At 35.7% G+C, this 15,785-nt stretch overlaps 1 protein-coding gene across 2 annotated transcripts in view; it reads left to right on the top strand.

Moving 5' to 3' along the window:
* LOC106132373 (uncharacterized) overlaps nucleotides 1–15,563 on the top strand; it is a 65,170-nt gene extending 49,607 nt beyond the window's left edge. For both annotated transcript variants that reach the window (XM_060947676.1, XM_013331758.2), the window contains exons 6-13: nucleotides 10,108–10,301; nucleotides 10,545–10,677; nucleotides 11,120–11,250; nucleotides 11,446–11,730; nucleotides 12,087–12,271; nucleotides 12,550–12,664; nucleotides 13,068–13,303; nucleotides 13,717–15,563. In XM_060947676.1, coding sequence (XP_060803659.1) covers nucleotides 10,108–10,301; nucleotides 10,545–10,677; nucleotides 11,120–11,250; nucleotides 11,446–11,730; nucleotides 12,087–12,271; nucleotides 12,550–12,664; nucleotides 13,068–13,303; nucleotides 13,717–13,936 — 1,499 coding nt within the window. In that variant the 3' untranslated portion in view covers nucleotides 13,937–15,563. The remainder of the gene's footprint in view (nucleotides 1–10,107; nucleotides 10,302–10,544; nucleotides 10,678–11,119; nucleotides 11,251–11,445; nucleotides 11,731–12,086; nucleotides 12,272–12,549; nucleotides 12,665–13,067; nucleotides 13,304–13,716) is intronic.
* Nucleotides 15,564–15,785: the final 222 nt, after the last annotated feature.

Consider the following 15,785-nt stretch of genomic DNA (forward strand, 5'->3'; position numbering starts at 1 on the left):
AATTTGACGGTCTCTCCAATACTACTTTATGTATTCGAACAAACAAATTCGTTTCACTAATTACGCACAAATTATAAAAGTTGTATAGTAGTATAATCATGGTGACGATTTCTTAGGATTTTACTTGAAAACTTAAAGGAAGTAAGTTCAACACCAAGTGCATTTACTGTATATTTACTAAACCTACAATACGTACAGTTACGTTGTGTAGATATGGTATAGTATGAACATGCATTTTACGGTACACTGACCGCTTGTCATAAAACAAACAATTTTCTATTGTCGGTTTGCCCGCCGCGCCAGCAAAAAGTGAGGTAAATATGTCACGTTCCTGAGCTATAAACTTCTTCATTAATCCACCATGGGAACTGAATAACAGTGGCATTTCCATACAATACGTCAGTTATGGGTTTCATTTGCATATGACGTCTCTGGGTCCCAAAAGAGGGGGTAATACATTATAACTATAGTTGAATGTTTTGACATTTATTAATCAATGTTGAGTGTGTTGTTAATATTCAGGACAGCAAAAGTGATGATTATGACTCTAGAATCTTCTTCGTTATGGCTTCATAAATTACACTTGCAAGACATAGGCCTTTTTTCCCCAGTTAGAATTAGATTTTAAAGGAGATAAGATTTTAATGCATAAAAAATATTGTTGTTCTCGATGTTCATTACAAATGTAAATAAGTATATAGTTTACGTGACAATATAATCAACACATTAGCGTGGCTTGCGTTGGCAAATAATGAGATTGGATCTGCGAAATTGTAATGAACATTCTGTATGTGAAGAAAGTCTGTTTTTCACGTCATGCATATGCATGGAGCGAGCGAGCCAGACGAGTGTTGTTGGTGCGTGACGTATACGGTAATGCATTTACTGTAATTCTTGATTAATGTACTTACACTAAAACTGGTATAAATTCAATCTGATTTAGAGAATTTATTATACAAGATTACAACATCTTTCTCAGTGGATGGCAAAACTATGCTTCAGAAGCCTGTAAGGGAAGCCTTTGTCCAGCAGTGGCACACAAAAAAAGGCTTAAAATATATAAATCTTTAAATTAAAACATGAAATCTAGTATTTTATTAATAACATTTGGTTTGGTTGACATATTTCCCTGAATTCAAATTTGTTCTAAATCAATTAATAAAAAAAGTAATCCCAACACTACTTTGTTTTAGGAACATTTCGTTTTACATTGAATTTTTTTTTTCGGAAATAGTATCGCTTTGACCATGGATCCTGGATTGAGAGAGGTTTGTACACGAAGCGACTCCCATCAGACCTTCGCAATCTTTGCAAGATAACCTAACCCGTAATGGATTGCTCATGGTTACACATCCAGTTACCTGAATGTACAGGTTTCTTCCCTTACCGTAAGAACATACGTTATTAAAAAATAGTACTTACTTACTGTACTTACATGTAGCTATGAAATTTAATATCAATGTAGAAAAGAAAAAATATAATTGCACATTATACGGAAGTCACGGATACACTAATGAATCAGGATGCAGAAATAACCCTTAATGCAACTGCATTTTAAACCGACTTAAAAAAAGATGTTCTCAATTCATCATTCAGTCTATTAACGACACAGTGTTATTTGTTTGTTTTAAAACAATCTAACTAAGCATCTTTCCTTTTATGTGAAACCCTGTAGGATTATATAATAAGTACCGTACAATACGTATACGTACGTTTGATATATTATTTTAGTATATTCTGTCATATTTTTATTTTATAATGCCAGCTTCAGTATTGTCTTTGCGTCACAAATAGTTTCCGGTTGTACGCACTTATAAGAGAATGCGTTAATTGTCTCTCGTATAAACGCCACACTATTAGAAATCAGCGATTTTGGTAAACATTTGTAAGTCTAAATTTTAGATCACTTAACAAGACAATCCTAAATTTACGTCTGGTGTTTTAGTTAACATTGGAAACTTGGTGTAGCAAAATACTAAGTACTTTATAGACTATGAATCCTATCGTATTAATCTCGATTTACTAAGAACGTATTGTTCTTAAGAGACTAGTCACTGAGAAAGCGCCGGCGCAGACTGCTCTACATCGGAACTAAAGCATGAAGTATATTACGTGTGGAATTCACCCAACATTAATATTAAAAATACTGTTATATCTGAAATTATGATTGCACCCTTTCTCGCTTTTTATTTTTGTTTTTATTACGTTACTGATTTAATTAACACAAATCAAAATCACAAATCATCTTGAAGTAAGTACCATGAATATTGTATGAAATTTGTAAATTTGATCGTGTTATAGGAGTTATATGGCGAAAGCACTTGGACTATGAATCCATAAGATATAGCTTTATATCAAAAACCTTAGTAATGAGTTCCTCATGACTAATTTAATTTTTAAATTGCACTTATCAGAAACTGTTTTCCTGTCGGCAATCCAAAGTTGGGCCTAGTCAATCTGTCTAGTTCCTCAACTTTCCTACTACCTAGTACATTGACCTATGGTTCAAAAGGAAAAGTTTCACGTGTGCGTACAGTTGTGTGCACTTGTTCAGATCATGCTCCTTTCAGACAATTTTGTTTTATGGCCATCATGTGTCATGCATCATTTCATTCTGACATTTATTGTTATGGTCATTGTAACGTAGTGTAATCCACATATCTTTTGTTATTATCTGGTAGATCAGCCCAGTCATGGACTTCGTTATTTTCTTTTCAAACATTCAGATTTCTGTTGATCGGAGTCAATGAAGCCACGCTGTTGGCAACGTCAGTCTAACACATAGTGTGACGCGGTACGCACGTTCCCTTAGTGTATTGTTGTGTTCGGACAAACGTTTGGGCCAATATTTGCGAGCCATGGATGTACGGAGTGAAGTGTTGACTGAGTGTGGTGGATTAACATTACGGCTTAGCATGAGCTAGTGTCGTCTTAGCAAATGTTTGTGGACGGGCGAGGTTAGTACTATATTATGCGTGTCATAAATATTTTTACGCAATGTATGCTAATGATCTTGTAGTTTCAGTAAGTTTTGAAAGAAAATAATTATTAGGCGCCTTCACCTGGCCGCTTTTTTAAGTACCTACATAGTTTATTGGTATATTTACAAATTATCTTGTAATCTAGGCTTTGCGCGATAAAATATATCCTTGCAAAGCTCCATGAGCTTAGGATTACACGATACGATTAGGCATGGTAGAGTATGACTTAAAAATGAGCACTGCAACAATATTGACGCTCTAGTTAATAGTTATTTAATAAGGAAATCCATAATTTTGCAATTAACAATTAAGGTGGTATCAATTAAGTGACTTTCGACGCATTGCGCGAGAGATTTCTATTGCATAATGTAGAGGTACTCATACGCATAAACACATATATGTATGTAGCTAATTAAAAATTCGTAAGGTTTTCTTAACTGAAATTCGCAATTACCGAATCTTTCTTGTTCGGTTTGTGTGTTGATAAACCTACCTTAATAATTGATAATATAATTAGTATAGTTCATATCATTATAATATTTGAGTTCTAAAAAACTTAAGTAGTGACTCAAAAATCCACTAAGCTTTTACCTCTTCAAGTTTCAGCTGGCCTTGCCCAATCCAATGACAAATATTTCACGGTTTTTTATGTTATAAAAATCGCTCTTTTCGTTCTCATCACGCAACTGAATTAATTTATTATTGTAGTTTTATACCTAAATGACATCATAAAATTGTGATCAATCATCGTTTCGTATGATAAACTACTTGTGTAAGTGTGCGGTTTACATAATTATACCCATTGTTTACAGCGAAATACGGAAAAGGTATTAAACTAGGTACTCCTATACACCTGATATTTCCTCGTATTATTATTAAAGGCAATATTTTCAATTATCTTTCATTCAGAAACGATCAATAAAACTGCTCTGAAATATAAAACGTTGTAGATATATGTGCGTATGCATAACTATTTTTTTCTTACATTTCGCATTTCTTCTAAAATTTGAAGTTATTAGTTAATAGATGTGACATTGTTACAAATATGTTGTGGTATACCTAGGCTCTGTTAAAAAATTAGCAATTTCTCAGTTTGTATCATTGACCATCGAATAAATACAATTTGGCTTGCTTTTCGCCGTTCGTTTTTACGTTACGTTGGAGTCTTGCCAAGACCATACACAATACCTGTCCATTCGTCACAGGCTTCAAGGTCTCTTGTCCGACTCCACAATACCCGACTGAAAATACGATAAGTCGTATCACGAACATTGATGTATCAATCTTGAATACATTAGGTCCTAAATTAGTTGTTTCCTTTTGCATAGTGTTTGTTCTGTTAAAATATCATCAAATAATGCTTTTGTATATCTGTATGAACACCTATATTCTAGCTGGAACAGATAAAATAAAATACTGGCATACCGCGATCATAAACTAGTTAGAACGCAATCTTATTTATAATTTTATCTAAAAAACAAATATACACCACGCATAACATCTTATGTTTATGATAATCTGTTAAGTAATTAAAGTCCTGTGTTATGTGTTCATTTAAATTCTTCGTATTATATAGGTACGCAATTTAAGTCTGCGTTCGTGGTTATGGTGAACCATCATGTTCTGTTTTCAAACTTTCTCCTATTAAATGTGCATTATTGCATCTGCGTTCATTCGATGCAGCGTATTGTGTATGGTAGCTTCTTTGCTAATTCCGAATATTAGCAAGTTTCTTGGGAAAACTCTTTTTGTTAATACATATACTTACAATGAGAAGCGAGTTAGTTCGTTTCTCATAGTAAGTATGCTAACAATAAATTTATTTTTTCTCTATTTAAAAAAAATATATTTTTTTAGATATTTTCATATATGTATAGCTATACTAATAGTTCAAATTCGAAAGTCTGTTTGTTAATTTTTCACGGCTTAACAGCTAAGCAGATTTTTATATAAATAAAAATTAACCTAGTTCATTATTCAAAGTGAAACATAGTATAAGATGCTGTTGAGGAAGACATCATACCATCACATCATATTTCTCAGATCAATGTGAATAGCGAGTCAAGATACAGTTCGTTTCATAAACGTTTTTGTAAGGCTATTGTGTGTTCTATTTCGGCGGAAATTACGGACTAGCAACACCAAGCATAAATTTTGGGTCAATATAATATTACTAAATAAGTGCATGTTTTATTTCTTGTTATTTATATAAAATAAATTAAAAATATATTAGTGAGACTTCTTACCTAATCAGTGATAGTTAGTAAAATACCAGCGGAAAAATACCTATAAAAAAGTTTTTGATTACGAAAAATTTCTAAATTCAAAATTTTCATTAATCAAATATCATTAATATAGGACCTATCGAACATCACTTAATAATTGTTATATCTTTTGGTTTCACAACATTGGTTGACGTCGAATAATTAAGGTTTATGAATAGCTGCGGATGCTTATTATAAAGGACCTACAATTAAAACTTCTGAGTCAAAAGGACAAAGTCCCGTTCGACTTTCGTCAATGCGGATGTAACCAGCATTAAATTGTAAACATGTCTCATTTCAATACTTACGTATCGCCATGTGGGACCCAATTGTAATTCCAAATGCATTTACGTGCGCGCTCGACATTTACGACGTTGAAATCACCCTACATACGATTTGACTTGTATTCATGAGCCAAAATTATGTTGGTACTGTACCTAAAATAAAAACATATCTTAAGAGATTTGATTATTAATAAAAAAGGTCCCTATTCCTTGTCGAAAAGACTTGTCGCTAACCAAAGAGGCCTTCCGCATTAGGTTTTAGAAGGAGGTACCTCGCCACTACCTAGATGGTGCTAGCCTTAAATGAAGAACCTAAAGATATGGGTAAATAAAATAATAATGAAAAGAACGGACATATCGGTCCAACCAATAAGGGCATTAAATAAAGTCAATTAACATAGACTTTAGGTATTTAAACTATACCGAGATCAAATCAATTAATTTCAATTTGCACCATTAAGCCGCTACAGCTCGCTATATATATAGAAGCGACAAATGCAGGATATAAAAAAATCGTGAAATGATAATATAGTAATTCGACTCAAGACATCTAACAATATTTAAGTTTTTTTTTTCTCGTATGTTTTCTTTTTTCAAATTGTAATTTTTCAAATAATAAGGCGTGACATTCTCTTTGCTCGTCGTAAAATGTGCAATAAACCTGTCATTTTGTGTAAATAACACTTACAATGTCAAAGACACTACTTTCTTTTTCATGATAATATGTCATTTTTATTTCAAAGACTACATATAATTTTTTACTGACATTTTATTGATGTGTTAGAATAGGTACCTGCCCGCCTTGAATGCACTTGCCAAGAAGACAACTAGATACTGTACTGATGGTCACGGTCCTAGTGACCGTAATGTTATAATGTAATATATATGTATGCATATATATTCATTATTTATTTCCAAAATACAAGGTGTTTTGAGAATCAACCGTAATGCGTTGGGCAGATGACCCTTGTAGGGCGGACGGACATCGTGTCGGCCCCCTGACATACATACATACAAACTATATTTAGATTTGTGAATCTCACACTCACAACTCGCTAGACGCAAAGCAGTTATATTATTATTAGCACAGTTAAAAATAATTTACGTTAACACTCGGCTTATGAAAATTGCATGTAAAAATCGTCAAGAACAAATGTTTGATCGATTTCTTTCTTTCGAATGATTAAAAACGTTATGAATAATACATAACAAAATTACATATGTATTCAACAAATCGTTGCGAAACCACAATAAGTGCATAAATGTGTTACAAATTTATGCTGTCGTGCAGTGCTATTTTTATTGTAACTAATTCATGCCTGAGTATAAAAAATGTTACTCTTTTTAATTATATTCCTTAAACTAGATTAGTGCCATAATAACTTCAAAATTATTTTCATTGACGGGATTATTTATTCCAGTGACCATATCGCGTTCGTAGGTCTATGATTTTAACAAAATATTTCTATTTCAGTGAAAATGGCGACTATAAAATTTATTAAGTCAATGCGCATTATTCGTTTTACATTAATTTTTCAGTACATTGGTTATACCATGAGCAGTTTTATGATCATAATAGATAGATTTTTTATTCGACTCGTGAAATTTTTAATTAGAAATTATACAATATAAATCATCACCAATGCGCATCGGTATTTAACTTATTGCATCAATAGACAAATTGGGATCAAATATGTTCGATACATGTATGTTTGAAACACTTATATAAATGTCAGCAATCGCTTGGTCAAAAGCACTATGCATGTGTAGGCGCATCATTCTTTTGTGCTTCTATTACCATGTATTCAGGGTTGCCCCTTAGCACTGCTTTTTACATATAAAAACCAAGTGGCAGTACATTACATATTTAAAAAAAATATAGGCGTTAAACGAGAGTAACAGAAATTAACTACAACTTTGGTTTATCGATATCGATGCACACTGCATTCTATTGAATATAAATTTTAATAAAACCACATTCAATGTGTTATATACATATATGTTATATATATGTGTTGTGATTTATTAAAAACTTAGATGGCATCTTGCACGAGATAGACGGCCAGGTAGTCCTACCGGAAATACTTAGCAATGTAGTGTTTTCGAACTTGTAACTTTTGCACGAAATACGACGAACACGCGGACGGCGCCTCGGGCAGCAACTGGTAGTACGAATAATTTTTATGCGATAAAAATTAGAATGATATATATGTGTATTCCGATTTTCGGTGCCGTGTGTGTTCTTTAGATGGTCCTATTAAGTTCCTCTCCTTCCCATGGATGTCGTTATAAGCGACTTAGGGATAGGCTACTTAACTTCGGATTATTCTTTTACTTTGTGACTATTTGGATCTAAATTACATCATTTAGCCATCAAACATCTTAAACATGTCATTTCAGTCTTTGCGAGACTTTTGGTCTTGTAAATTCGGTAACGGATAAAGACGTGATAATATGCATGTTAGTATGTATTCATATTTAGTTCCATAGTTGTTGTTTTTGATCAGATTTATTTTATTGATAATTATTTTTATCGTGGCTAGCTTGCATCCCGAGGAGGAGGCCGGGCTTTTGTGTCCAATAATAGTATTAAAATAAAGTTTTTTATTGACGTCGCCAGCCCTATGAATTTGTTAATTTGACGTTTCAACGTTCCCAATTGGATTGGAACCCACGCGCCGCCCGCCACTGACCCTCCGGCCATTCATGAAATTACTATTAAGACATCATCCGCAATAATTATGCCTATACAAATATATTATCTAATGGCAAAAATGTGACATTTTGTCTGTACATACATACATACATATGATCACGTCTATATCCCTTGCGGGGTAGACAGAGCCAACAGTCTTGAAAAGACTGAATGGCCACGTTCAGCTATTTGGCTTAATGATAGAACCGAGATTCAAATAGTGACAGGTTGCTAGCCCATCGCCTAAAAGAGGAATCCTAAGTTTATAAGCCTATCCCTTAGTCGCCTTTTACGACATCCATGGGAAAGAGATGGAGTGGTCCTATTCTTTTTTGTAATAGTGCCGGGAACCACACGGCATTTTGTCTGTATGTACGACATATACCTACCAGTAAATACTCCTCTCTTTGCCGGAACGACTTTTCAATGAAAATATAACTACTTGGTTGAACAATCATGGAACTGGCGTTTTTTATATGACCGATCCGTCTATAATTATATGACAATATCACTCTGACTCTGATACACTTGACGACTGGTCTTCAAGAGTGAGGAAAATAAGTAATTTCTATTAGCCACTGCTGTTTGACCTCCTTTACCCGGTTACCAGATCAAATCTGGTCAATAATTTGACCAGATTTGATCATGCAGTTATCTTATTGGGTATGTTTCCCTCACTGCAAAAGCATTCAAACGAATGTTTGTACGAGTACATAGCTCAAAAACAATTCATTGATATTTATTGTGCGCGCGGAATGAATGTGACCTGTCTAACTTAATAAACATATTTTTGTTTTGTGTAAAATGTGATACAACCTTGCTTTCATGAAAAGCTTATATTTATTATTACTTCTTTTATGAAAATGTTATACCATTTATAAATTCATCTTCTCATGTGCGAGAAGTCAACGGTGGAATTTGTAATTCAAATGCACTCCCAAGTAAGTATGAAGTAGTTTTCGTACCATATTTTAAAATCTTAATACTATCAACAGTTATGTCGATGTCAGATTTTCATTTAGAATTTGACCCTTTTCTAGGATGCTACACATTACGCATTTAGTTACATAACGGAAATAGGCGCTGTTCATTGCTGCATCGCTTAATGAACCATGAACCGACAACGTGTGGCTACGCTACCGGTGCAATGCGTGGGAAACAATCTTTTACATTATATCGTATTTTATATTTTAAAAGCTAGACTATTTCAATATCGGAAGGTGAAATCCGAGCCCCGACGCATTAAAGTAGACCCTTCACTAATAATAGTTTTAGCTATATTAGTTTCGGCTATATCTTGTCATTAGCCACAATTCAAAGCCACTTAGTAATAAGTGTTTTATATATAAGTACTAATTTAATGTCATATTATTATTTCATTATTGAGAGAATGGTCGTATCTTCTGATCTCTATACAGATATAGCAAAAAATCGCACCTTTAGGTATACGACGACGTGAGAACTTCGTTGTAGGATTACAAAACAAACGCAGGAAATGTTGCACTTGTGTCTATTACGCTTTTATTTGAAACATGAAACTATCGGCCTGTCTTTGTCCGTAGTACTTACCTATTTAGTTTGAAGATATATTAAAAGGTATTTCTACGCACAGCAGAAGCACTTGCAAGGATAATGATATTTCTCGTACAGGTGTAGTAGATACTATAATAACTTTGTTAATCTGCAAAGTAAAGGACTTTCGAAATTTTTGTTTCTGTTAATAAGCTTGTGTTTGAAAGATATTTCGGTTAAGCACTCCATTTTACTTTCACGATTTAAAATATCCTTTAGACACAACAATGAAATAGTGTAACTACCACAAAATGATAACATAGAAAAAAATTATTAAAAGATACAATAACTATATCAAATTTATTTCACAGAGCCACCACGGGTGGCGACGGCGATTGGATCGCGGGGGAAGCGCGTGCAAACGCCGCAACAAACGCGCGCGCCACCAGTAACGCTACCCACCGCTCCCCTCCCCACCCCGCCCCGCGAGCAAGCGGTTGCGCTCGCACACGCCGCTAAAGGCGTCGAGGCATTGGGCGTTTTAGTGCAATATTTAGTGTTTCGCGTAAGTATTCTAAGTTATTATGTAAAGTAGACACTTTTTATATTTTTATTTATCTTCGGTGACGCTTACCAGTATATTTCCAAATCAGACTTTTGATTTCCATAGATTTTTCTGTTCAGTTCAATGAGATAACGAAGAACTAAAAGGAGTACTAATTTTGTCATATCAGGGTTAGTTATAATTTGAATAACTTTTTTTTTCTATTTATTTCATAACGATTCATAGTAATTTTCATTATTTCAGTTGGATGCTTTAAATGGCGGGACATGGCGAATAGAGGCAGAAAAATGGCGAGAAGTTGCGGCAGCGGAGAGAACCAGTGCTGCCCGCGCCGACAGAGATCGCCAGCAAAGGGCACAGAAGGACTTAGACACCAGTACGTATAGAGCTAAAAGGATCACAAAATCTGATTTGTGATGATTGTGATGATCGTCAGCTGTATTTAGTCGACTGATGATCATAGGCCTCACCTGAAGAATTCCACCTTGACCTGTTTAAACTGTCTTCCTGCGCCCCTAATAAAGCTGTGGGTCTACCAAAACAGGGAATTTTTTTCTCTCTATGAGAATTTAAATATAAGTGCGATGTTCAAACACTTATTGAATATTGACTAGTCAATGTATTAGACAAGATAACCCATTAAAAACCTTACTCAAATCATCTCCAATTGTATAGTTTTGAGTCGTCCTGTCGGCGTTTAGAGGATAACAATTTAATGTTTGTAATTAAACTATGTAATTTTAATGTAACCTCACTTTATGTTTAAACCTTATCTTTACGTACAAAACCTAAAAGTAAAAGAAACATATATTTTTTAGTCGCAGAATGCCTGAGCAAGATCTCAGAGCTGGAAATGGAAGTGTCCTCGAAAGAGGAGGCCAACGCTCGTCTTCAAGAAGCACACGTGCAACAGCTCACAGTGCTGGCGAACGATATCAAGGGGCTGAAGGTAGGCAACTTACCGTATTCTGTAATCATCACCTATTGGGCCAAGTTTTAATTAGTTAATAATTTTTTAAATTTTGTACAATACTAAATGTATAAAAAAAAATACTGTCCGAATCACAAACTAAAGGTCTTGGTAGGCTTGATCTTATTTGAGAAAATGCAGCAGTAATCCTATTAGGTATATGAAAATTTTCAGGACACAATTGAAACCCTAAAACGTGAAGTGGCTGAAAGTAGAGCGCGCTTGCACGCGCACAGTGAAATCGAGCGAACATTGCGAGCGCAATTAGAAGCGGCGCGAGTAGAAAGCGAGCGTAGCAAGCTGCCTACGGCCGATTCATCGGGCGACCAGTCGTGCGACAAGTCATGCGACATGTGCGACGCGGCGTGCGACCCCGTCCAGTGTGAGGTGGAGGATTGTGTGCTGCGAGTCTCTGCCAATGAGGAACTGAGCACAGATGCCAACGAATTGGCAGCTGAGGTTAGTATGTGCAACCATTTTCATATAATTAAAGTTATAATAAGAGTATTTTGGCACAGGTTCAGACTATGTAGTCTTGTGCCCTATCGGCGAAATTAAAATTATGCTAGTAGGAAGTCAACGTAAATATTTCGTTGACAACCTTCAAGGCCCTGTGATTAAAGCCGCAAGCAAAGCACGTTGATACTTTATTTGTTAGACGCGCAATTTAGCATAGGACCAAATTTCCAATTTGATTTCTTCAAATAAAACTTATAATAATCAATTAAATTGCCATCTGTAACCTAAAGTACTTTTAACTTACCAATATTTTTATGATATGTATTTCAGTACATCATTCAATATTTTTATTTCAGGTACGATCTCTCCGAGCCGTCATAGAACTAAAACAGGCCGAAATGGCTTCCCTCCGCGATGCCCGCTCAGAGTTGGCGGTGGAGCGTGAAAGGCGCGCGGCGGCCGAACGTGACGTCCGTGCCGCAAAACACGCCGCCGAGGAACTGAAGGAGCGGGCGGCGGCCCGGCAGAGGGACGTCGACAGGTGAGGTTTAAACTTTAGAACCTGAAACGTTAAGGTATATAACCTTTGAAATAATGTCACGTCACCTAGTAACTGAAGAAGAGGAAAGTTGACAGGCGAGAAACCCTTCACATGGATGGGCATCATTACGTTTTGATACTGCAAGTATGTATGACAATTTTCTCACTGACTACTTCAACACGCTGTCAAATTCTTAAAAGTCTAATAAGTCTCAAAAGTCTTAGTCAGAAGTCTAGGTTGCCATAAGGAAAAAATACATAAAACTTATTTTCCAACAGGCTACGGGATGATAACCGCCGCCTCAGGGAAGTGGCCGCCCGAGACCGGGACCACGCCACCAGACTGGCGGCGCTCAACGAGGAGCTCAGATACAAATTGCGGCAGAAGTCTCAGGTATACCTTTGGCTCATTATTAAGTCTGACTAAATTTAATCCCTCTTTTGCTCATATTGGTTCTAAGCTCGTGTCGTGAGTTGATTTAAATAGACACAAATTATTAACAGGTACCGAAAAACCATATTTACTCAAAAAGTCTGTGATTTTTTTTTGCTTGGATAGAATAGAACTCAGAAATTGGTAGTGGAGATCTGACGGAGTGTAAACTGCACTGCGATGTTTGTCAAACTCTTTTAACGGAAAGGAAGCCTTCATCTTCTCCACAGAGGTTGTCTTAGGGCATTAATATTAGATTAGACATTACTGGAATCGTAAATAGTAATCCAGCAAAACTTGCTTGCTTTCTATTGAATTATTATCGTATCTTAAAAATTACTTACACATATCTCTATTCGTTCAGGTGGTATCGCTGCTAGCTGGCGGCGGCTACATCGAGCGCACTCCGCTGCGGACGCGCACGTCGTCGGCCGATTCTGTACGGTCTGCGTCCCCGCCCCCCGACTCCCCGCCATCCCCCGCCGCCTCTCCCGCGCCCGGCACACCTCCCCTCCCCGCTGTCAAAGGAGTTGTAGAGAAACACGACTCCGTCAGCTGGGTGCTGGAGATCGAAGAGACCCCAGAAGAAGTTGCGTCAAGGTTTGTTGTCTTCTAAAGAAAAATAATTTAATTCTTCTTCTTCTTCGCTTAATCCTGGTTGCAACCCTACCACTCTGGAGAGGACCAGGGGTGTGTGTAAGTCAGGATTTACAAGAAACGACTCCCATCTGACCTCTGCAACCTTTGCAGGGGAACCTAACCCGTATTGGATCGATCATGGTTACTCATCCAGTTGCCTAAATGTGCAGGTTTCCTCACGATGTTGTCCTTCACCGTAAGAACACCGGTTAGTATTCTAACTAATGAACATTACTTTGAATATAATCATCGGTACATGACCGAGGTGGGATTCGAATCTGTGCCTTTCTGCGCAACACACATTTTAAACCTTACCGATTCGGCACCGACTCTCTCACTCAAAGGAGATTGTATTACATATTTATTTGTCACAGACTAGCGCGGCGATCATCGTTCCGCGCGGCGTCTTCACCGAGCGGCGTGAAGCGTCGCGGCGGCGGCTCCCCCGGCAGCGGCTCCCCCGCGCCCGCCTCCCCCGCACCAAATGCCTCCAAACTCTTCCGCCCCGGCGACCTCGACTTCCCTCCACCACCACCCCCACTCAAGGAATCCGCCGGAGAAGCCATCTATATTTACGACGATCGCCAGTACTGAATGAAATAAAGAATCTAATTCGTGAATTACTAGTCTCGTACTCGTGGAACGGAATATCACACTCGCAACTCGACAGACGTGACAATCTACTCGAGTGCGACTCGGAAGGTGATTTTCAACTGATTTGATATTCTTGCCTGATGTATATTGCATGTCTCAGTCATAGATTTAAATAAAAATGGGACCCGAAGTGAATGTTTGCAATGTAGCATAAAAAGTTGCTATTTGTAACTGAATATTATTTGAGAATGTAACCGATGGTGTAGATTTCTTAAACTTCGTAAGATAAACCAATATGATTCACATTAAGAAGGGCCATAACACAAGCGCCTAAAAATGCGTCAGTACTAAATGAACGCGATATTACTTTGAGATAAAACACGGCACTATTAGATTTTGTATGCCGTCGTTAAGTTGATTTTTCTGCATACCAACATATACTGGTTCAATATTTAATCATTGTTCAAAGAAAATTTATAGCTTGCAGTGATATAATGTTATTCAACTATGATATTACTTTGTAGATATAGTGTTAAGTACCTACCACTGTTACACACTTAACTTATTTCATAGTTTTCTGTGTGTAACGATTTTTGGCAGTCGAGTTAACTTAAGAAATAAGGTAAATGAGTAGCTGCCTTCTAGTATTTTGTAAGTATGCTTTTCTCAAAATTTCCTAGCCTTGAAAATATGTGTATAATTTGGCTATAATTTGAAGGAAAGTGTTTTATGTACCTGTCAGTTGCACCAATGAATAGAATAATAACTTTCTTTTTAATTAATAAATCACATAGATTTTATTTAAGTGGCAGACATATAATTGCCTACTGGATCGTTGCCTTATAATTAATTTAACCTGCATTATGCCTAACCTGCGAGAAGTATCTATACCGGGACTGATTTGCATTTTATGGTTAATATCCTTTTTTGACCTTTTACTTCTTCTCATTCTTCTGTCTTTATTCTTTCTACAAATCCGTTCCATTTTTGTTTTGTTTCTATTATTGGTGCAATTATTCTTGTTTCTGGTTGTTATTTATATTAAAAAAACATTAAATTAAAGAGATCATGTGAAAAGCCGGCTGCAAGGTTGTTATTCATTAGCAATAAAGTGATCCTTAAATGTTTATGTCGTTTTGTATCCACTATCGTATAATTATATCTTAATTATTATAGTTTATCGTGGTTGTTGGCACTGTATTATTTTTTATGTACAAATAACAATTTTAATAATGGAAAAAAATAACTTAGATTTAAGTGAAATCTTGTCATGAAAGACAGGACATTGTTTTTGCAATTAGAGTTTGACGCTGATTATTAAGGGGTGATGAATGCTTTTGCAACGTGTTTTTCGAATTAACTATTTTTATTTTCTTGTCTAAATATTCTATCTCAGTCAAACCAAAGAGTCATTAAAACTCTTTGCTACGTTCCTTAATTTTGCTTAGCAAACAAATATTTTGCATGCGTTCTACACAGTGATTCAGGTGAAGTTTGATTTTTTTATTTATTTTTTAAGTTAAAGGATAATAATATTACCATTCCAAATTAAGAAATGTAAGCGATAATAATTATTACTTAATGCGAAGGATATTAATATAAAATAAAATAGTATGTTACAGTAAAACTTTGTTTTATTTTTTTTTGAACTTTTGAAAGAAGTGGGCACGTTTCCCCTTGTCACATCCTGCATACTTCTTTTGCTTCATCTATATTCATAATTTTATTTATTTGTATGAAAACCGGTAAAGTGTAAATCTGAGTCTTACACGTATGATTCTATATCACACCTATTTCTTATGCTACTTTACAAAAATTATTTTCATAAAAATTATGTCTTCCAACATAA

Source organism: Amyelois transitella, chromosome 14, assembly GCF_032362555.1.
Source record: "Amyelois transitella isolate CPQ chromosome 14, ilAmyTran1.1, whole genome shotgun sequence".
In the NCBI taxonomy this organism is placed as follows: Eukaryota; Metazoa; Arthropoda; class Insecta; order Lepidoptera; family Pyralidae; genus Amyelois; species Amyelois transitella.